Below are 24,812 nucleotides of genomic sequence, written 5' to 3' on the forward strand. Positions count from 1 at the left end.
GAACAGATGCGGCCACGTGTGCCCTGAGGCACACTCTGGAAGGGCTCAAGCACGAGGCCACTGACCGTTGGCCAAGCCTGGCACTCAAATGTCCGCCTAACCTGGGGTCTTTACTCCATTTCTTCCCCGCTGTCCACAATACAACATCCCTCACCCTGCACCTGACCTCCCCCGGGGTCAGGGGCTGCAGCCACGGGGCCTGGGTGGTCACTTCCCAGACCCGCCCAGGTCCCTGAGGTGCCAGATAGCGTGGGCACCCTCCAGTGGCCACAATGGAAAGCCACATGCTGCTGGCCCAGGGGGCCGAGGGGGTCGCTGAGGCACGGGCACGGGGGGTGCAGCTGGGGAGGCCGTCCTGAGCCTGGCGCTGGCCAGCGGGAGGGGCAGCATGGACGAGGGCTGGGACACCAAGGGCTCTGTTAGAAATGGAGATCCAGGTGTGGAGTGGGGGGTACAGGGGAGCCACAGAGGGTTCACCTACCAGAGAGCAGGTGACAGCCCAGAGGCACATGGCCAAGCCACAGGCCAAAGGAAGAGTGGAGAGAAGGGATTCTAGCAGCGCATAAGGAAATAGCCAGGTGTGGAGGGTCAAATCATCCCCCACATAGGTCCAAGCCCTGACTCACGGCACCCGTGGCTGTGACCGCAGTTGGAAATAGGGTCTTTGCAGATAGTCCTGTTAGGGCAAGGCCGTTTCAGGTAGGCCCTACTCCAATGACTGGCATCTTTACAAAAACGGGTACCCAACAGCCGCAGACACACACAGAGACAAGACGGCGTGAACACCAGAAGACGAGCCACGGACAGCGGCCGGAGCCAACCCCATCCCCTCTAGTAGCTTCAGCAGGAACAGGGTGCAGCCAGCACCCGATTCCACATGGCCGGAGCCACCCCCTCCAGCAGCTTCAGCGGGAACAGGGTGCAGCCAGCACCCGATTCCACACGGCCGGAGCCACCCCCTCCAGCAGCTTCAGCGGGAACAGGGTGCAGCCAGCACCCGATTCCACATGGCTGGGGACCCCGGGCCCCGGAACTGTGAGACCAGATATGTCTGCTGTTGCAGGCACCTGGTTTTTGGTGCTTTGTGATGGCAGCCCCAGGACGTGCCGCGGCCACCTGGTGATGCTGAGGGAGAGAGACAGACGGTGGGCAGAGCAGCAGGGGAGGGCGCCTTCCTCTGCAGAGCGTCCACTGGGCCATGCAGTGGAATCACAGACGGAAACACAGCATTTTACACCCCCAGCGTAACTGTGATTCAGATGAGGGTTGCAGCGGAAAGCAACATACCTGAGACCCAGAGTCCACCTGTGCACCACTCTGGATTGGCAGGGGCAGAGACCCGGCCCACCCTCCCAAGGAACCACTGCATCCCCACCTACTGGGCCTCCGGACAGAGCAGTGGGACAGGCCGACGCCACCTGCGCCACGTTCTTCTGAAACTGCTCAGCCTCAACCACACAGACCCCCAGATGGTGGAGCAAGACACTGGTCTGGACACGCCGTGATGCTGTGGTCAAGGAGATGCCAGCAGCTGCCAGGAAAAGGCAGGCGGGCACTGTGCTGACCTAAACACACCCAGAGACTCGGTCGCAACATGCCCAGAACCTTGGCCAGATTCTGGATTAAAAATCCTATCAAGTGCATCTGGGGGCTGTTGGAGAATGTTGACGTGGACTGCCTCAGGCATGGTCCGATCACAGCCTGTCTTCTCACCTGCCATGAAGGTGCAATAAAGGAGGACACCCATGTCTGGAGGGCATGTGCTGGAGCAGGGAGGCGGGCCGTGCAGCACACGGTCAGTGACTGTGGGCTTCAGTGGCATCCTCATCCCTCACTGCAGGACACCTGGGGCCAATGGCGCTGCCATGCAGCTCTGTGGGTCTGTGGGTTTCCGGGCCCTGGAGGTGGGGGAGGCCATCTGGGACCCAGGCCTTGGGGGTGTGGGGACTCGGGGCTGTAGGTGGAGAACTTGGACGCTGGGCCACAGCAGAAGCTTGGCCAATGGCAGGGGATCTTGGGGAATGCCAGCAGGGCCATAGGGCACATCCTGGGCCTGGCAGAGACAGGCCACTACTCAGAACTATGATCTGTCCTGATGAGTGGAGGGGTGCAAGACTGGCAGTGTGTGCCGGGTGGAAACATGGGTTGCCACATTCCAGCACCTCCCATGGTAGGAGCCCGACCCCCCACACGTGTGTCCAGGCATGGTCTTAGACCCCACGGAACCCCCACTCTGGTGACTGGGCACACTCAGGGCCTCTCAGCAAAGGCCTCCTCTTGGGAAGTGAGCACTGCTTCCCTAAATCCCCTAGGACTGGGGAGGCCAGGGAGCAGACAGGGGGACACAAAGTCTTCTACTCACAGCCCCAGACGGTCACTCGAAGTCCCAGTCAGTCACTCACAGCCCGGACGGCCACTCACAGCCCCAGAGAGACATTCCCAGTCCCGGACGGACACTCCCAGCCCTGGACGGTCACTCGCAATCCTGGAGGGCCACTCATAGCCCCAGACAGACATTCCTAGTCACAGACAGACACTCCCAGCCCTGGACAGCCATCCCCAGCCCCGGATGGTCACTCCCAGCCCCAGACGGTCACTCGCAGCCCCAGACGGTCACTCGCAGCCTGGACGACTACTCACAGCTCCAGGCAGACACTCCCAGCCCCAGACAGACACTCCCAGCCCTGGATGACACTCACAGCCCCTGAAGGCCACTCACAACCCCAGATGGCCACTCACAGCCCTGGAGAGCCACCTGCAAACAGGACGCAGGTTGCAAGACGGATGGAGCCAGAGAGCACCCAGGATGAGTCAGCACTCACGTCTCTCACTAAAGCACATCCTTGGACCCCTGGCAAGGCTCTCTGCGAGGCCAGCTGGGCCCAGCCCATTTCAGACTTGTAGATAGGGTGTGGCCTGACCTCCCAAGGGAACTTTAGCCACACAAGGCACCCCAAGACCCAGAGAATGAGCCTCAACTCCCTGGGGAGACACCCTTGAATCACTGAGCCAAACAGGGTTGGTTGAATGAGAGGCCAAAAGCCTTACTGGCAGTGTGTGTCTGTGTGTGCCCGGGTCCGCATGTGTGCTTACAGAAAACACATGTGTGTGCCCGGGTCCACGTGTGTGCTCACAGAAAACACATGTGTGCCCGGGTCCGCGTGTGTGCTCACAGAAAACACACGTGTGCACCCGGGTCCACGTGTGTGCTTACAGAAAATATATAGCTTTTTTTCTTTTTTTTTTTTTTTTTGAGACAGAGTCTCCCTGTGCCGCCCAGGCTGGAGTGCAGTGGCCGGATCTCAGCTCACTGCAAGCTCCGCCTCCCGGGTTCACGCCATTCTCCTGCCTCAGCCTCCCAAATAGCTGGGACTACAGGCGCCCGCCACATCGCCTGGCTAGTTTTTTGTATTTTTTTTAGTAGAGACGGGGTTTCACTGTGTTAGCCAGGATAGTCTCGATCTCCTGACCTCGTGATCCACCCGTCTCGGCCTCCCAGAGTGCTGGGATTACAGGCTTGAGCCACCGCGCCCGGCCGAAAATATATAGCTTTAAACATACATTAAAAAGTGAAAAAGGTCTACAATCAATGACCTAAGTTTCCATCTTAAGATGATAGAAAAAAGAGCAAAGTAAACCCAAGGTCAGTTGAAGGAAGTAGTAAAAATAAAAGCAGATATATTTTTTTAAATAGAAGAAAAACAGGCAAACGATAGAGAAAATTAATAGATTAAAAAGCTGATTCTTTTCAAGATGAATGAAAGGGATAAACCCCAGGAAGACTGATGAAGGAGGAGGAGGAAGACACAAAGGGCCAGGATAGTGAGGAAGGAGGGTGCAGCACTACAGACCCTACAGACGGGAAAAGGCTAGCAGGAAACACTGTAAACACCCGTATTCCAAGCAATATGACAACCTACGTGCAATACTCCAATTTCCTGAAAAATACAACTTATCAGCTGGGTGCCGTGGCTCACGCCTGTAATCCCAGCACTTTGGGAGACCGAGGTGGGTGGATCACAAGGTCAGGAGTTCAAGACCAGCCTGGCCAACATGGTGAAACCCCGTCTCCACTGAAAAATACAAAAATTAGCAGGGCGTGGTGGCGTGCACCTGTAGTCCCAGCTACTCAGGAGGCTGGGGCAGGAGGATTGTTTGAACCTGGGAGGCAGGGGTTGCAGTGAGCCGAGATCACACCATTGCACTCCAGCCTGGGTGACAAGAGAGAGACTCCATGTTCGAAAAAGAAAAAAAAGAAGAAAAATACAACCTATGAAAATAGAAACAAGAAAACAGAGAAACAGAATAGCTCTTTATCAAAGAAATTGAATTCATTATCAAAAGCCTTCCCACAAGGGAAACTGTTGCACTTGGGGAAAAATCCAGCCAACTCTAGACTGAGGGGCCTCCTGTGGGCAAAAGCACCAGTTTCTCTGACCAGTCAAAGGCCTGGGAGCAAAACGGATGGAGGAAGGGGGGCTTCAGGGACACAGCAGCCCCAGGCACGTGGCTCCCGATGTGAGCCATGCATCTGCAGAAAGACTTGTTTAGAAAATTGGGGAAATGGCCATACGGAGAAGAAGGAATATATGATGTTAAGAAATGGCTATGTAATTTTTAAGTGAGATAAAGCACGGTGTTATAAAAATAAAAATAGTTTTTCAGACACAAACTGGAGCATTTACAGGTGAAATTTCACGATGTCTGAGATTTTTTAAGGTTACTCCGGTACACATGTGTGAGATGTAAAACAAGGTTAGCAAAAGCTTACTGTTGAAGCAGGTGACTGGCACCTGTGGGTCTGCTTGACTGTAGTCTCTACCTCTATAAACTGAAAGACACCACAGGAACAAGTTTCAGGAAAGAGGGACATGGCCTTGCCGGTGGCTGAGGTGCTCAGGCTGGCGGGCTGCACACCTGGTCACTCTGCATCCGGCCCCTACACCTCCCTGTCTGTGCCGCAGCAACACACACCAGGCTCGCCATTCACCAGAGACCTGCCCAGGATGGCCCAGCCAGAGGACCACACAGTGGTGTCACCGCTTCCCCACTGAGGCAGGCTCTAGTGAGGAGTGACACATCCCACTTTTAGAAATAGGGTACTAGTGCCCCCAGGCACCAAACGCAGGCCAACTGTCCCCAGGCCCCTTTGTCCTCACACACTCATGTCTAGCAACCCTAGGGGGCCGGGGTTTCTTGACTGAATGACATGGTCTGCTGGGGGTAGGGCAGAGCCCACATGTCCACGGACATGCACGCTGGGAGATGGGAGCAGACGCAGGCTCCTGCCTGCCGGAAGATGATGGGAGCAGATGTGAGCCCCAACCTGCTGGGAGATGACAGCAGACACAGGTCCCCCACCCACTGGGAGATGGGAGCAGACGGTCTGACATGGGGTCAGTGACTGCCCTGTCCACCCTGACCCACACAGGAATGGCCTAATGTGGGGTTAGCAGTTGTCCTGTCCACCCTGATCCTGAGCAGGGGCTGCACAGAGCACCAGTGGCCACTGGGCCCACCTGCAGGCTTGGGGGACATAGTCTGGCCCAGGGCAGGTGACTGGTGCCGCCGGGCAGCCATGGACCAGATCCCAGAGCCAGGTCCACTGCAGGGTCCTCCAGGCGCCCCTCCTGCTCAGACCGTGCCACGGTGAAAAGGATACCACGTAGGCGATATATTTCCACACATGAGGCAGGAGGGGAATGAAGATCCCGAAGGTGGCCGAGGAAAGGCCCAGGAAGACAGCCCAGGTCACCACCTGGAAGTAGTGCAGGGGTAACGACCAGCCGTTCACTCTGGAGATGCGGGGCGGCAAGACCAGATCTCCGTTGTTGAGCACGGCTTCTGGGGCGACGGAACACTGGCTCCCGGAGCGGGTGTCCATCTGCAGGATCCAGAGGGGGAGACCAGCCCCGTCAGCCCCAGGGAGGGCTGGCCCCGCCCACTGTCAGGGAGACCTCAGGGACTGGGAACATCATCCCCAAGGACCAGCACTGAGAGCCAATGGCCCAGCACTGCCTGGGGCCGCGTCCCTGGGAGCGGGGCTGGGATGGAGCCGGTACAGGGCCTGCTCAGGGGAATGAATAGACATGCTGCAGAATCTGACCCCGGCCACAGCCGAGCGGCTACAGAAAACGGCTCTCCAGGGTGTGGGGGCCCCTGGGCGGAGGACCTGGCCAGGCACCCGGTGCTGGTGCTACCGCCCCTCAGTTCCCCCGAGGATTTAAGTTCTGGGGAGCCCTCGACAGCCCCCACACAGCGATAGGTCCCAGAACCCGTTCACGAATACACAGGCTCACCCAAGACTCCCCAGGTGCCAGAGGAAAACCCACATCAGAAAGAGACCACACGGAGCAGAGGGGTGCGCCTGAGAGAAACTGAGGCAATGCTGGAAGAGCTCCTGAGCCGATACTAACTGCTGCAACACTGAAATCTCCCAGATCATCCCCGAGAAGCCTCCCTGAGCTTCCCAGAGGAGCAGGACCCGAGAGCTCACTTCATGGGGTCCTGTGTGTCTCCCCTTCCACAGGACAGGGTAGCCCGTCCAGCCACACGGGGCTGGGGCCTGTCCAGGTGGGCAGTGGCTGCGAGGTTCTGAACACACACTGCGGCAGCTCCTGGCCAGTCAGGCGGGGAGGGAGGCAGGGGAGGGAGGGACGTGGTGTCAGGAGAGGGAGGAACGTGGTGTCAGGGGAGGGAGGGACGTGGCGTCAGGGGAGGGAGGGAGGGGCAGTGAAAGGCACTCAATGGCTGCTATGGGGTGGGGGATCTGGAGGGGCTGGGCGGTCTCAACAGGAGTGTTAGGAAGCTTCCCCCCGTTATGCCTCGTGCAAAGCCCTTATTGTCTCTTTGGGAAAAAACCTTCAGAAAATGAAGTTGGTATTACATGTACTACTTTGGGAAGAGAGACACTGAGAACTAGTTCACAATTCTTCTTCCTTGCAGTCGTGAACGTCCACGATTCAGTGGCTCTGCGCTGCCTTTGGGGCTCCTCCCTGGTCCTCCAAATGTGACGCCAGGCGGATGCGGGGCCATAGGGCCCTGGGGCTTGAGCCACACAAGAATGTCTCAGGGAGACCTGAGAGACTCACAGCTGTGAAACAAGACCATGGTGCCTGGGCCGGGCGCGGGCTCACCCTGTAATCCCAGCACTGTGGGAGGCCGAGGCGTGCGGATCACCTGAGGTCAGGAGTTCGAGACCAGCCTGGGAAAAATGGCGAAACCCCGTCTCTACTAAAAATACGAAGATTAGCAGGGCATGGTGGCACATGCCTCTAATCCCAGCTACTCGGGAGGCTGAGGCATGAGAATTGTTTGAACCTGGGAGGTCGAGGCTGCAGTGAGTCAAGATTGTGCCACTGCATTCCAGCCTGGGCAACAGAGGGAGACTCCATCTCAAAAGAAAAGAAAAGGAGGGGAGGGGAGGCGAGGGGAGGGGGAAAGAAAAGTCCAAGGTGCTAAGGAAGGAAACAGAAACACAGAAAGACAATCTTGTACATTAAAAACACAATTCCCAATTAAAAACAAAACCCAAATGAAAGTGCCAAGAAACAGAAATGATGTTGCCAAAAATCACATTGGTAAAACCTGGACGATCACATCCAGGAAGGACCACAGATCTGAGAGAGGAGGAGAGAGGAATCGCTCAGCGGCCTGGAGCCTGGAGCCTGACCCTGTGCATCTGTCAGGCTTTCAGAAGAGGAAGGTAGAGTGTCTGTGAGAGAAGAAAACACTGAAGAACTTTGAGAAGATTGAAGGCTTCAGGTCCACACTGTGCACAAGGGCCAGAAAGGATGATTGGAAAAAGAAATACATCCACACCGGTGAAAATGTGAGCGGCAAGGATGTAGAAAAAAATCCTGCAGTGTTCTCAGAAGAAAACACGAGGGAGATTCATTACAATATATGGATACCTGCAAATTGTACTGCATCCGTTTTTTAGACGTAGAGCAATTCTTCAGGTTCTGAGAGCATTTTAATCTAAAATGCATCTGGCCAAAGGATAATCAAAGTTTGAGACAAAACAGATTCTTTCGGAATGTGTGAATATTCAAAGTACACCAACCATTAATCATTTCCAAAAAGAATTATTTAGAGATTTACTCCATCAAATAAATTATCACAGATAAAACATGGTGAGCAAATTAATCTAAAATTATATCTAAATTAAATCCAAGACAAAACCAAATCTAAGTGACAGACGACAGAACCATGAACCTGCACCACGGGCCGCAGGCGCGGAGCATTGGGGTCGCGCTGTTCCACGGAGCCACGCGCGGGGGCGTGGGAACTCCATGCTGGCCAGCACACAGCCATCTCCTCACAGGATCTCCGTGCAGCCCAGGACAGCGGAGCAGCCCAGCAGCAGGGGTCGCACCTGCCCCACGGAGGACAGCGAGCCGGGGAGAGATACCCCACAGAGGACAGCGAGCGAGTGGGACAGACCCCACGGGGGACAATGAGCAGAGGAGAGATACCCCACGGAGGACAGCGAGCCGGGGGACAGACCCCACGGAGGACAGCGAGCCGGGGAGAGATACCCCACGGAGGACAGCGAGCGAGTGGGACAGACCCCACGGAGGACAGCGAGCCGGGGAGAGATACCCCACGGAGGACAGCAAGTGAGTGGGACAGACCCCATGGAGGACAGTGAGCTGAGGGGACAGACCCCACGGAGGACAGTGAGCTGAGGGGACAGACCCCACGGAACACAGCGAGTCGGGGGCACGGACCTCACAACAGCCAGGGAAGACTCCAGGACAGCTCCTTCCCCTCAGGCCCACGCTCAGCCTTGATACCACCGTGGCCTGTGAGCACATTCACAACCCACACACCACACACCACACACCACACACCACAGGTCACATACCGCACACCACAGGTCACACACCACACACCACAGACCACACACCACACAACCCACACCACACACCACACAACCCACACCACAGGCCACACATCACACACCACATACCACACAGGTCACACACCACACCACACAGACCACACACCACACATCACACCATACACAACACACCACACAACCCACACCACAGGCCACACATCACACACCACATACCACACAGGTCACACACCACACCACACAGACCACACACCACACATCACACCATACACAACACACCACACAACCCACACCACACACCACACACCCCATACCACACACCACACACCACAGACCACACACCACACAACCCACACCACACACCACACACCACACAACCCACACCACACACCACACAACCCACACCACAGGCCACACATCACACACCACATACCACACAAGTCACACACCACACCACACAGACCACATACCACACATCACACCATACACAACACACCACACAACCCACACCACAGGCCACACACCACATACCACACAACACACCACACACCACACCATACAGACCACACACCACACATCACAGCATACACAACACAACACACAACCCACACCACAGGCCACACACCACACAACACACCACACACCACACCACACAGACCACACACCACACCACACACAACACACCACACAACACACCACACAACACAAGCCACACAAACCACACAGACCACACACCACATACCAGACTACATACCATATACCACATAGAACCCACACCACACACCACGCATCACACACCATGCACCACAGAGACCACACAACACACCACATACCACACAGACCACACACCATACACACCACACAACCCACACCACACACCACATATCACACAGACCACACACCACACCACACACAACACACCACACAACACATACCACACAAACCACACACCACATACCACATAGACCAAACAACCCACACCACATACCACGCACTACACACCACGCACCACACAGACAACACAACACACCACATACCAGACCACACACCACACACCACATACTGCACAGACCACACACCACACACACACCACACAACACACACCACCACATAACTCACACCACACACCACAGACCACACACCATACAACATATACTACATAGACCACATAACACACACACACACACCACACAACACAAATGACACAACACACAATACACACCACATACACCACACAACACACAACACAGACCACACACACCACACACCACATACACCACACACCACATACCATACTACACAGCACACACATCATACAACACAACACAGACCACACACAACACAAACCACACAACACAGAAACCACACAACACACACCACACAAGACACAACAAACACTACACATCACACAGCTCATACACCACACACACCACATACCACAAAACATGCACCACAGAGACCACACAATTCACACCACACACACACCACACAACACACAAAACAGACCACACACCACACAACAAACTCCACAAGCCACACACCACACAAACCACACGCACACACCTCACGCCACACTGCACACACATATGTAACACAAGCAAAACACAAACACCACACAAATCACACACTGCACATGCACCACATGACACGTACCAGACACCAGCCACAAATGCATCACACTCCACACACCACACATGCACACATCACACACTACACATGAACCACACACAACACAGGGACCACACAATACACACAACACACAGCACACTGCATACACACCACACACCGCACACCACACACCAAACCACACACCACACACCACACCACATACTGCACACATACCACACCCCCCACAAAATACCACACAACACACAATGCTCACATGCTCACACACACCACACAATGGACACATACTCCCACACACCACACAATGCTCATATTCCCACACACACACCACACAATGCACACACTTGCACACACCACACAATGTACACACACTCCCACACCACACAATGCACACACTCCCACACACACCACACAATGCACACATACTCCCATACACCACACAACGCACACACACTCCCCCACACACCCCACAATGCACACACATTCCCACACACACAACGCACACACTCTCACACACACCACACAACGCACACACACACACACCACACAATGCACACACACTCCCACACACGCCACACAATGCACACACACTCCCACACACCACACAATGCACACACACTCCCCCCCACATCCCACAATGCACACACATTCCCCCACACACAACGCACACACTCTCACACACACCACACAATGCACACACACACCACACAATGTACACACACTCCCACACACACCACACAATGCACACACACTCCCCCACACACCACACAATGCACACACACTCCCACACACCACACAACGCACACACACTCCCCCCCACATCCCACAATGCACACACATTCCCCCACACACAACGCACACACTCTCACACACACCACACAACGTGCACACACACACCACACAATGCACACACACTCCCCCACACACCCCACAATGCACACACACTCCCACACAACGCACACACACTCCCACACACACCACACAATGCTCACACTCCCCCACACACCCCACAATGCACACACACTCCCACACAACGCACACACACTCCCACACACACCACACAATGCACACACACACCACACAATGCTCACACTCCCCCACACACCACACAATGCACACACACTCCCACACACAATTCAAGCGAAAGGAGCATCTGTGAGTCGTGACACTGAAGACTTGTGATGTTGGGTTCAGGAAGTGAGCACAACTGAGGATGGATGGGCCCCCCGTGTTATGACAACTGGCAACTGGACTGAAGCCCGGGGAACTGGCTGCCGTGCACCGGGACCGGCAGCGCAATCCTGTGTGGTGGACCCCAGGTGCCTCCTGTCTGCCCCCATCTGTGCATGTGGACACGGCCCCCTTCTCAGACTGGGCCTCCATCCTTCTCTGCACGAGGACCAGCCCCTGACACGCACCCCAGAGACCACAGGTGCCCATCCCACCCTATCAGGTCTTTAAGATGCCATGGCCTCCTGAGTCTTTCCTGTTCCCATCTTTGTATATGTCACCAGGCCCCGAGAGTCTGTCCCGGCCCTGTCCCTACGTTTATGACTCCGTGGTCCCCCAAGTCTGTCCTGGTCCCCGTCCTGTCTTGATGACACCAGGCCCCGAGAGTCTGTCCCGGCCCTGTCCCTACGTTTATGACTCCGTGGTCCCCCGAGTCTGTCCTGTTCCCTGTCCTGTCTTGATGACACCAGGCCCCGAGAGTCTGTCCCGGACCTGTCCCTACGTTTATGACACCATGGTCCCCCGAGTCTGTCCTGGTCCCCGTCCTGTCTTGATGACACCAGGCCCCGAGAGTCTGTCCCGGCCCTGTCCCTACGTTTATGACACCATGGTCCCCCGAGTCTGTCCTGTTCCCCGTCCTGTCTTGATGACACCAGGCCCCGAGAGTCTGTCCCGGTCCCGTCCCTGTCTTTATGACACCGAGGTCCCCCGAGTCTGTCCTGGCCCCTGTCCCAGCTTTATGACACCATGGTCCCCCAAGTCTGTCCTCTTCGTCCCTGTCCCTGCCTTTATGACACTGTGGTCCCTGAGTCGGCCCTCACCCTGTCCCTGCCCTTATGACAGTCTGGCCCCCCTGACATGTCCTCGCTCTCCTCCAGCCCCCCAAATGTGTCCTCGTCCCCCTCTGGGCCTGCTCAGCCACACTTTTTCCACGGGGACCCTCTGGAAGCCACTCCACCCTGGTGAAACCTTCCATTCCTGTACTCCACACAGCGGAAACGGCCTTTTCTGAGGCCCCTTAGGAGACAAATCCTCATTGCCCGAGTCCCCGACAGTCTTGCTGTGTCGCCTTTACTGCTTGACTCCTTTAGGGTGCAGGGATTGCATCTGCCTTTTGGGAACACGGGAAAGTAAGTCCCCACTTTCCTTACCGCCAGAATCCACAGTTCCCTCTCACGCCAATCACATCACAGGTCCGGGCTGAAGAGCAAGAGAAAAGCAGCGTCGCTCTCGCTCACTCCAGACCAAAGTGAGAGGTGGGTGGGCCGCCCTGGTCGACACGGTAGCCACGGAACCTGAAGCAGGACGAGCCGCAGACAAAGCTCCTCAGACACCGGATTAAAGAAGGAAGAGGTTTTTATTCGGCCAGGAGCGTCGGCAGACTTGCGTCTTAAGAGCCGAGCTCCCCGAGAAAGAAATTCTCAGCCTTTTTAAAGGCTTACAACTTTAAGGGGTCCACGTGAAAGCGTCGTGATAAATTGAGCAGGCGTGGGGAACGTGGCCGGGGACTACATGCATCAGCTAACAGAACAAAAAGTTTTACAACGCTTTTTTCATACAGTGTCTGGGATTTACAGATAACACAAGCAGTTTAGGTCAGGGGTTGATGTTATTATTATTACTTTTTTTAACTCCTAGGGCTGGGTGGTGGTGCCAAGGTTGTCTGGCTATTTACCTTACTTTTGTTTCTTTCTAACTTTTTGCTTTCTCTCTTTCCTCTCGTCTTGTGAACTAGGCAAGGTGGGGGGAGGAGGGCAGCAGGAGTAGTAGTGGTCTCCTTCCTTAAACCCAGGGCGCCTCATAAAGCCATGGCAGTTGGGAGGATGAGGGGACAAAGGGGCATGAGGAGGAGGGAAAGCGTGAAATGGACTTGGGCATTGGTGAAATAATGCATGCAGTGGTCTATTTCCAAGACAAGGTGCCTTGAACCGGTTTAGGTCAGCAAACTACAGAAAAACAGGATGTCCTAGGCCCCTGCTTGGATTGCCGATGCCTGCTTGTCGGCCTCTCCTTCCCCACCTTCCTACCTGCTTAGCTGCCCTCACCTGAACCAAAGAAGTTTAGTCTAAGATCAAAGTTTACTAACCTGCAAAAGAGCTCGCTTTGTCTGTTATCAGTCTGCCCAGCTACTCAGCTCCAGTCAAATACCTGAAAGCCCCTGAGCTGACTAGGATTGCAATGCGCTGTGGTCCGCAACAAAATGCAGCAAGACAACTGTAAAAAAAAACCACCTAAAACCCGACAACCAACAGGCAACGTCCAGGAAGACTGCGACCCCAGAGTACTCAGCCTAGGAGGAGCCAGGAAGACTGCGACCCCAGAGTACTCAGCCTAGGAGGAGCCAGGAAGACTGCGACCCCAGAGTACTCAGCCTAGGAGGAGCCAGGAAGACTGCGAACCCAGAGTACTCAGCCTAGGAGGAGCCCAGGAAGACTGCGACCCCAGAGTACTCAGCCTAGGAGGAGCCCAGGGAGGGACCTCCGCAGCTGGTTCTGAGCAAAGACGTCAGCCACCGTGGCTCTGACTGAATTCGGCGCGTTTCTTCTCAGTCTCACAAGTGGAGGGAATTTCAGCATTTCAGCAAGTTGTTTCATTGGCCGTCCTGTGAGCTCAGGAATTCGGTCACTGGCTTAACTCAGGGCACAGTTTCACCATGACCCACGCCAAGGAAGGGTTTCTCCTGAGAAGGGCCAGCAAGTGTGTTGAAGGGCATCCTCCCTCCCGTCCCTGCAGCCCTCCTCCCTCCCGTCCCTGCAGCCCTCCTCCCTCAGCACTCAAGGCATTTCCAGGTCCTGTCAGCTGGGGGTCTCCACTGACTCCTATCTGAATGCCTCCGATGTGGGTCAGCTGCTGACGCTGCCTTTGGGGATGAGGATGGGAAGGTGGACAGGGATGCACCCCTTTCTGTTAGCAGGAGCCCCTCCAGGACCCCCACCGTGAGGAAGTCGCCCACAGTCAGGGGCCCTCTTGCCGGCTGAATCCTGCTGGGTCTCACTCTGGTGCCCGGAACCTGCAGTGGCCAGAGGTCTGCTGCCCATGGACATCCTGTCTGTCAGGGGCACACACGAGGTATGCAAGTACGAGGAACAGCTGGGATGGGGCAGGTGCCCAGGACGACACGGGGAAGGGGGCAGGAAAGCCTACCTGACAGTTCTCCAGCACTCGGGAGCCTCTGTGCACTGTCCATCCAGATCTGACCTCTCTGCTCAGGACAATAATTGCTCTGGAAGCTGAGTGGACGAGTTCACGGCAGACAGGTGGACAGGCCTGGAGGACAGACATTACCCTTAGCAGTGAGCGAAGGGAAGGCAGACGCCCAGGGTCCTTTGCTCCAGCAAAGCATCAGACAAGACCCAGCACTGCACAGACCAAGTCATGTCACGCACAAACACTGTGGAGGGATGTGGCCACAACCCAGGATGGGCCTGGCGCGGGCTCCTGTCCTCAACACACAAAGGCCAGACAGCTGGATGGAGGGTGCGAGAGGCCTGCAGACCCTGGTACCCACCCAGCTCACTGTGGAGCAGGTTCCAAGCCACAGCCATCAGGGACCCAGAACGTCCAACTGGCAGGTGGAAAGGACGAGCTCCCAGCCCACGCCTGGACCATGCACCAGACATGCCAAGAGCCTGTACGCAGGTCTGTGGTCACCTGAGCCCCACCAGCCAGGGCCTCCAGTCAAGTCCTGGGAAAGGTGCAGCCGGACAGGGGACCAGCTTCACCCTCCTCCGGGGTGGCTCTGGGCTTACCCTGACAATGTCTGGGGAAGGTCCCACAGAGTCTAAGCCACTTCTCAAACTCTGAACAAAGGCCGCCAGGTCTCAAAGGTGTGTAAGCAGACCCATCACCCGACGGCGCCAACTACAAACTCCACCTGGTATCCAGTAAATGATTCCCACACACACAAGGGGGCAGGAAAACACAGCCCAAACCAGGGGAGACTCAAAGCTGAGATCAGGGAATCAGCAGACAAAGTGTAAGAACGGTGACTACAGACATGCTCTGTAGAACTGGGTAATGGGCAGAGGCTAGAACAGTTTGGAGAGCTTAAAGACAGGAAGATGAGGGAAAGTTTGGAACTTCCCAGAGACTTGCTGAATGGCTGTGATTCAAATGCTGATAGTGACATGGACAGTGAGTTCCAGGCTGAGGTGGTCTCAGATGGAGGTGAGGAACTCAATGGGAATGGGGGCAAAGGTCACTCTTGCTATGCTTTAGCAGAGACTGACAGCATTGTGGCCTTGCTCTAGAAATCTGTGGAACTTTGAACTTGAGAGAGATGATTTAGGGCACCTGGTGGAAGAAATTTCTAAGCACTAAAGCGTTCAAGAGGTGACCTGGCTGCTTCTAAAAGCCTATGCTCACTTGCATCAACAAAAAAATGACCTGAAACTGGAACTGACATTTAAAACTGGAACTGACATTTGAAGCACAGTGTCAAAGCTTGGAAAATTTGCAGCCCAGCCATGTGGTAGAAAAGAAAAAAATCATTTTCTGGAGAGGAATTCAAGAAGGCTGCAGACATTGCGTAAGTAAAGAGGAGTCAAATGTTAATAGCCAAGACAATGGAGAAAATACCTCAGAGACATTTCAAAGACCTCTGCACAGTCCCTGCTCAGGCAAGCCTGATGGTCTACGAGGGAAAAATGGCGACCACCTCCCTAACACTATTCCCCACATCCAACAACACAAAAATAACATGACAACTCGAAAACACAAAACCCATACCCCTTATCCCCCCGCTCATCATCACCTCTACCCTTCTACTACCAATCTCCCCCCTACTCTTAGCCTTTCACTAGAAATTTAGGTTAAACAAGACCAAGAGCCTTCAAAGCCCTTAGTAAGTAAAAACACTTAATTTCTGAAACATACAAGGACTGCAAACACCTACTCTGCATCAATTGAACGCAAATCAACCACTTTAATTAAGCTAAGCCCTTACTAGATCAATGGGATTCGAACCCACAAAAACTTAGTTAACAGCTAAACACCCTAACCGACTGGCTTTGACCCACTTCTCCCGCCGCAGGAAAAAAAGGCGGGAGAAGCCCCGGCAGAAAACCTTAGACTGCTCCTTTGAACTTGCAATTCAACATGAAAATCACCTCGGGGCTGGTAAAAGGAGGACTAGACCCCCATCTTTAGGTTTACAGCCTAATACTTACTCAGCCATTTTACCACTTATGCTTATCGATCGTTGACTCTTTTCAACAAACCATAAAGACATCGGAACCCTATATTTACTATTTGGTGCATGAGCTGGAGTCATAGGCACTGCCCTGAGCCTCCTCATTCGAGCTGAGCTAGGCCAACCCGGCAGCCTACTAGGCAACGATCACATCTACAACGTCATTGTAACGGCCCATGCATTCGTTATAATTTTCTTTACAGTTATACCCATTATAATTGGAGGGTTCGGGAACTGACTAGTGCCCCTAATAATCGGCGCTCCTGACATAGCATTTCCCCGTCTAAACAATATAAGCTTCTGACTCCTCCCCCCCTCTTTCCTGCTACTAATAGCATCAGCCGTAGTAGAAGCTGGCGCTGGAACAGGCTGAACAGTATATCCCCCTCTAGCAGGAAACTTCTCCCACCCAGGAGCTTCCGTAGATTTGATTATCTTCTCCCTCCACTTAGCAGGTGTTTCCTCCATCTTAGGGGCCATCAACTTCATTACCACTATTATCAACATAAAACCTCCCGCAATATCCCAATACCAGACCCCTTTATTTGTCTGATCAATCTTAATCACAGCAGTCCTTCTACTCCTCTCTCTACCAGTCCTAGCCGCCGGCATTACCATGTTACTAACAGATCGCAACCTCAATACTACCTTCTTTGATCCTGTTGGAGGAGGAGATCCTATCCTATATCAACACCTATTTTGATTCTTCGGTCACCCCGAAGTCTACATCCTTATTCTTCCCGGCTTTGGGATAGTCTCTCACATTGTAGCCTACTACTCTGGAAAAAAAGAACCGTTTGGGTATATGGGTATAATCTGAGCCATGATGTCAATTGGGTTTTTAGGTTTCATTGTATGAGCCCACCACATATTTACAGTTGGTATAGACGTAGATACACGAGCCTATTTCACTTCCGCCACTATAATCATTGCAATCCCCACCGGTGTAAAAGTTTTTAGCTGGCTTGCTACACTTCACGGGGGCAACATTAAATGATCCCCAGCAATACTCTGAGCCCTAGGCTTTATCTTCCTATTTACTGTAGGGGGTCTGACCGGCATCATCTTGGCAAACTCATCCCTAGACATTGTACTACACGACACATACTACGTTGTCGCCCACTTCCATTATGTCCTATCAATAGGGGCTGTATTTGCCATTATAGGGGGCTTTATGCACTGATTCCCTTTATTCTCAGGCTATACACTGAACCAAACCTATGCCAAAGCCCACTTCATCATTATATTCGTGGGCGTAAATCTTACTTTCTTTCCTCAACACTTCCTTGGCCTGTCCGGAATACCCCGACGCTACTCTGACTATCCCGATGCCTACACCACATGAAATATCCTATCATCCATGGGCTCCTTCATCTCACTAGTAGCAGTAATTTTAATAATCTACATGATCTGAGAGGCCTTTGCTTCAAAACGTAAAGTACTACTAATCGAACAACCCCTTACTAACCTGGAATGACTAAATGGCTGCCCCCCGCCTTACCACACATTCGAAGAACCAGCTTATATTAAACTAAATGAAAAAGGAGGGAGTCGAACCCCCTAGGACCGGTTTCAAGCCAGTCTTATAGCCCCTATAACTTTTTCAACAAGATATTAGAAAAAATCATTTCATAGCTTCGTCAAAGCTAAATCATAGGCTAAACCCTATATATCTTACATGGCCCACCCAGTTCAACTAAGCCTGCAAGACGCCACATCCCCCATCATAGAAGAGTTAATTACCTTCCACGACCATGCCTTCATAGCCATATCTCTAATCAGCTTCCTAGTACTATATGCTCTGCTCTCAACACTCACAACAAAACTAACCAATACTAACATCACAGACGCCCAAGAAATAGAAACTATCTGAACTATCTTGCCCGCGGTTATCCTAATCCTAATTGCTCTCCCATCCCTACGTGTCCTATACCTAACAGATGAAGTCAACGACCCATCCTTTACCATCAAATCAATCGGACACCAGTGGTACTGAACCTACGAATACACGGACTACGGAGGCCTAATTTTCAATTCATACATACTACCCCCACTATTCTTAAACCCAGGAGACCTTCGACTCCTAGAAGTTGACAATCGAGTAGTCCTTCCAATTGAAGCCCCCGTACGTATAATAATTACATCCCAAGACGTTCTACACTCATGAACTATTCCCACACTAGGCCTAAAGACAGATGCCGTACCCGGACGTCTAAATCAAACCGTTTTCACGGCTACACGACCAGGCGTCTATTACGGACAATGCTCAGAAATCTGTGGCGCAAATCACAGCTTCATACCAATTGTCGCAGAACTAATCCCACTAAAAATCTTTGAGATAGGACCTGTATTTACTCTGTAAATAACCCTACTTACTCTTCCCCTAGCACCCCCACCTCAAAAACTCTCAAAATACCCTACAAACCCACTGTATAGCTACTCCAGCGTTAACCTTTTAAGTTAAAGACGAGGGATACACCCCCTGCAGTGAAATGCCCCAGTTAGACACATCGACATGATTCACCACTATTATGACGATGCTTCCTACACTATATCTTATCACACAATTAAAACTACTAAACACAAACCACTACCAACCGCCTCTTACAAAAAACTCCAACCTACAATCCCACAGCACCCGCTGACAACCAAAATGAACGAAAACTTGTTTACCTCTTTCTCAACCCCAACAGTCCTAAATCAACCCGCCACAATCCCAATTATCCTGTTCCCCGCCATGCTGGTCTTAGCCTCTAAACACCCCATTAATAATCGACTAGCTACCATTCAACAAAACCTGACTCAACTCACCCTAAAACAAATAATAATAACTCACAACGCTAAGGGACAAACCTGATCTTTAATACTAATATCCCTAATCACATTTATTGCTATAACAAACCTCTTAGGACTTCTGCCTTACTCATTCACACCAACCACCCAACTTTCCATGAACCTAGCCATAGCAATCCCCCTATGAGCAGGCACAGTAATAATAGGACTTCGCTTTAAAACCAAAAACTCCCTAGCCCACCTCCTACCACAAGGCACACCCACACCTCTCATCCCCATGTTAGTAGCAATCGAAACTATCAGCCTACTTATTCAACCGATAGCCCTAGCCGTACGACTAACCGCAAACATCACAGCCGGCCATCTGCTAATACACCTAATTGGAAACGCTGCACTAGCACTATCAACCACCAACTTCTCCCTAACTCTACTAACTTCCACACTCCTGGCACTACTAACTGTTCTAGAAATTGCAGTAGCCCTAATCCAAGCCTACGTCTTCACACTCTTAATTAGCCTCTACCTACATAACAATACCTAATGACCCACCAGACCCACGCCTATCACATAGTCAAACCCAGTCCCTGGCCGCTGACAGGAGCTCTGTCAGCTTTCTTAATAACGTCCGGCTTAGTCATATGATTTCACTTCTACTCTACCACCCTACTAACACTAGGCCTACTAACCAACATACTAACCTTATATCAATGATGACGCGACATCGTACGAGAAAGCACATACCAAGGCCACCACACAATACCCGTCCAAAAAAGCCTTCGGTACGGAATAACACTATTTATCATCTCAGAAGTATTCTTTTTTATCGGCTTCTTCTGAGCGTTTTACCACTCAAGCCTCGCCCCAACACCCTGCTTAGGGGGCCATTGACCACCAACAGGCATCACCCCCCTAAACCCCATAGAAGTACCCCTCCTAAACACCTCTGTATTACTTGCATCTGGAGTTACAATCACCTGAGCTCACCACAGCCTCATAAATAATGACCGAAAACAAACAATCCAAGCCCTGCTCATCACAATCCTACTAGGTACCTATTTCACCCTACTACAAGCCTCAGAATACTTTGAAGCACCCTTCACCATCTCCGATGGCATCTACGGCTCAACATTCTTCATTACCACAGGCTTCCACGGACTCCACGTTATTATTGGATCCACATTTCTCTTTATTTGCCTCATCCGCCAACTACTATACCACTTTACATCGAACCATCACTTCGGCTTTGAAGCTGCCGCTTGATACTGACACTTCGTAGATGTTATCTGACTACTCCTCTACATTTCTATTTATTGATGAGGATCCTACTCTTTTAGTATAACAAGTACAATTGACTTCCAATCAATCAGTTTTGACAACATTCAAAAAAGAGTAATTAACCTAGTACTAGCCTTAACAATCAACGCCCTATTAACCTTGCTACTGATAATTATCATATTCTGGTTACCCCAACTCAACTCCTACGCAGAAAAAACTAGCCCCTACGAATGTGGATTTGACCCCCTAAACCCTGCCCGCATCCCATTCTCAATAAAATTCTTCCTAATCGCCATTACTTTCCTACTATTTGACATAGAAATCGCCCTACTACTATCCTTACCATGAGCCATTCAAACAACAGACCTCCCAACAATAATCAAATCGACCTTCGCTTTCATTATTATCCTAATTCTCAGCCTAGCCTATGAATGAACTCAAAAGGGGCTAGACTGAGCTGAATTGGTAAGTAGTTTAAACAAAATAAATGATTTCGACTCATTAGATTATGATAACCATACTAACCAAATGACCCCCACCTATATAAACATCATACTAGCATTTACTATCTCTCTTCTAGGCATACTAACCTACCGCTCACACTTAGTAGCTTCTCTCCTCTGCCTAGAAGGAATAATAATATCACTCTTTATCATAGCCACTCTTATTGCCTCAAACACACACTTCCCCCTAGTCAACATCATACCCATCATTTTGCTAGTATTCGCTGCTTGTGAAACAGCAGTAGGTCTTGCCTTACTAATCTCAATCTCCAACACATACGGACTAGATTACGTTCACAACCTGAACCTGCTTCAATGCTAAAAATAATTATCCCCACAACCATACTACTACCCATAACATGACTTTCTAAAAACGACACAATCTGAATCAACTTAACTATACACAGCTTAACTATCAGCCTCATTCCCTTACTATTCTTCAACCAAACCAACACCAACCTCCTCAATCACTCAACCTACCTATCCTCTGACCCTCTAACAACACCCCTCTTAACACTAACTATCTGACTCCTACCCCTCATGATTATAGCGAGCCAGTATCACCTGTGCAACGAACCCCCCTTACAAAAGAAACTTTTCCTCTTCATAACAATTCTCCTACAAATCACCTTAATTCTGACATTCATGGCCACAGAACTAATTATATTCTACATTCTATTTGAAACCACCCTTATCCCCACCCTAATTATCATTGCTAAATGAGGTAGCCAAGCAAAACGACTTAACGCAAGTACATACTTTCTATTCTACACACTAACCGGCTCTCTACCCCTACTCATCATACTAAGCCACACCTACAACAACACAGGCTCACTAAACATCACACTACTAACACTCACAGACCAAAAACTAACAACCACCTGGTCCCACGGCTTTACCTGACTAGCATGCATAATAGCCTTTATGACAAAAATACCCCTCTATGGCTTACACCTATGACTCCCTAAAGCTCATGTTGAAGCCCCCATTGCAGGGTCAATAGTCCTTGCCGCAGTACTCCTAAAATTAGGCGGCTATGGCATAATACGGCTTACTCCCATTCTCAACCCCCTAACGGAGTATATAGCCTACCCATTCCTCATACTATCCTTATGGGGCATAATCATAACAAGCCTAACATGCCTCCGACAAACAGATCTAAAATCACTTATCGCGTACTCTTCTGTAAGCCACATAGCCCTTGTAATTGTAGCCTCTCTCATCCAAACCCCCTGAAGCTTCTCCGGCGCAACTACCCTTATAATCGCCCACGGGCTCACCTCTTCCATGTATTTCTGCTTGGCCAATTCAAACTATGAGCGCACTCATAGCCGCACCATACTACTATCCCGAGGACTTCAAATCCTACTTCCATTAACAGCCTTCTGATGGCTCACAGCAAGCCTTACTAACCTTGCCCTACCCCCCACCATTAATCTACTAGGCGAACTCTTTGTAATCACAACTTCATTTTCCTGATCCCATATCACCATTGTGTTAACGGGCCTTAATATACTAATCACAGCCCTCTACTCTCTCCACATGTTCATTACAATACAACGAGGAACACTCACACACCACATAATCAATATAAAACCCCCCTTCACACGAGAAAACATATTAATATTCATACACCTCGCTCCAATTATCCTCCTATCTCTCAACCCCAACATCATCCTGGGGTTTACTTCCTGTAAATATAGTTTAACTAAAACATTAGATTGTGAGTCTAACCATAGAGGCCTACCACTTCTTATTTACCGAGAAAACTCGCAAGGACTGCTAATCCATGCCTCCGTACTTAAAACTACGGTTTCCTCAACTTTTAAAGGATAACAGCTATCCATTGGCCTTAGGAGTCAAAAGCATTGGTGCAACTCCAAATAAAAGTAATAATCATGCACACCCCCATCATAATAACAACCCTCATCTCCCTGACTCTTCCAATTTTCGCCACCCTCACCAACCCTTATAAAAAACGTTCATACCCAGACTACGTAAAAACAACCGTAATATATGCTTTCATTACCAGCCTCCCCTCAACAACTTTATTCATCCTCTCAAACCAAGAAACGATCATCTGGAGTTGACATTGAATAACAACCCAAACATTAGACTTAACACTAAGCTTTAAACTAGATTACTTCTCTATAATATTTATTCCAATCGCACTATTCATCACCTGATCAATTATAGAATTCTCGCTATGATACATAAACTCAGACCCAAATATTAATCAATTCTTCAAATACCTCCTTATTTTCCTTACAGCCATACTAACCCTAGTCACTGCCAACAACCTCTTCCAATTCTTTATTGGCTGAGAGGGTGTGGGAATTATATCTTTTCTCCTAATTAGCTGATGACACGCTCGGACAGACGCCAACACAGCAGCCATCCAAGCAATCTTATATAACCGCATTGGCGACATTGGTCTTATCCTGGCCATAACATGATTCCTCCTACATTACAACTCATGAGACCTCCAACAAATACTAGCCCTAAACTCCAACTCAAACTCCCTTCCATTAATGGGCCTCCTCCTAGCAGCAGCAGGAAAATCAGCTCAATTTGGTCTCCACCCTTGACTACCCTCTGCCATAGAAGGCCCAACTCCAGTCTCAGCCCTACTCCACTCCAGTACAATAGTCATTGCTGGGGTGTTCTTACTCATCCGCTTCCATCCTCTAATAGAAACCAACACAATAATTCAAAATCTCACATTATGCCTAGGAGCTACTACTACCCTATTTACAGCCATCTGCGCCCTCACACAAAACGACATTAAAAAAATTGTAGCCTTCTCCACCTCAAGCCAACTAGGTCTAATAATAGTCACCATTGGCATCAACCAACCATACCTAGCATTCCTACACATCTGCACCCATGCTTTCTTCAAAGCCTTACTTTTTATATGCTCCGGATCCATTATCCACAACCTAAACAACGAACAAGACATTCGAAAAATAGGAGGTCTATTCAAAACAATACCCCTCACCTCAACTTCCATAATCATTGGCAACCTAGCACTTACAGGAATACCCTTCCTCACAGGCTTCTACTCCAAAGACCTCATCATCGAAGCCACAAACACGTCATATACCAACGCCTGAGCCCTATTTATTACTCTCATCGCTACCTCCCTAACAAGCGCCTACAGTACTCGAACCATCCTCCTCACCCTAACAGGACCACCCCGTTTTCCAGCCCTAACATATATTAACGAAAATAACCCTGCCCTATTAAACCCAATTAAACGCCTCACAATAGGCAGCATGATCACAGGATTTCTTATCACCAGCAACATCCCTCCAACCTCACCCCCTCTACC

At 51.1% G+C, this 24,812-nt stretch overlaps 1 protein-coding gene across 28 annotated transcripts in view; it reads right to left on the reverse strand.

Annotated features, from left to right (window-relative positions):
• The window catches only part of LOC135964414 (tubulin polymerization-promoting protein-like), an 89,224-nt gene that overhangs the window by 27,976 nt on the left and 36,436 nt on the right, over positions 1 to 24,812 (reverse strand). For 5 of the 28 annotated variants that reach the window (XM_073993057.1, XM_073993073.1, XM_073993074.1 and 2 more), the window contains 3 exons: positions 14,864 to 14,986; positions 12,871 to 13,014; positions 5,663 to 5,884 (listed from right to left, as the gene is read on the reverse strand). The exons of 4 other annotated variants lie outside the window; for them this stretch is intronic. In XM_073993057.1, the coding sequence (XP_073849158.1) occupies positions 14,926 to 14,986 (61 nt within the window). In that variant the 3' untranslated portion in view covers positions 5,663 to 5,884; positions 12,871 to 13,014; positions 14,864 to 14,925. Of the gene's footprint in view, positions 1 to 5,662; positions 5,885 to 12,870; positions 13,015 to 13,060; positions 14,769 to 14,863; positions 14,987 to 24,812 lie in introns of those variants that run through there. 19 more of the 28 variants (XM_073993072.1, XM_065546049.2, XM_073993071.1 and 16 more) reach the window with 11 other exon arrangements.

The sequence above is a fragment of the Macaca fascicularis genome, chromosome 6 (assembly GCF_037993035.2).
Source record: "Macaca fascicularis isolate 582-1 chromosome 6, T2T-MFA8v1.1".
NCBI lineage: Eukaryota > Metazoa > Chordata > Mammalia > Primates > Cercopithecidae > Macaca > Macaca fascicularis.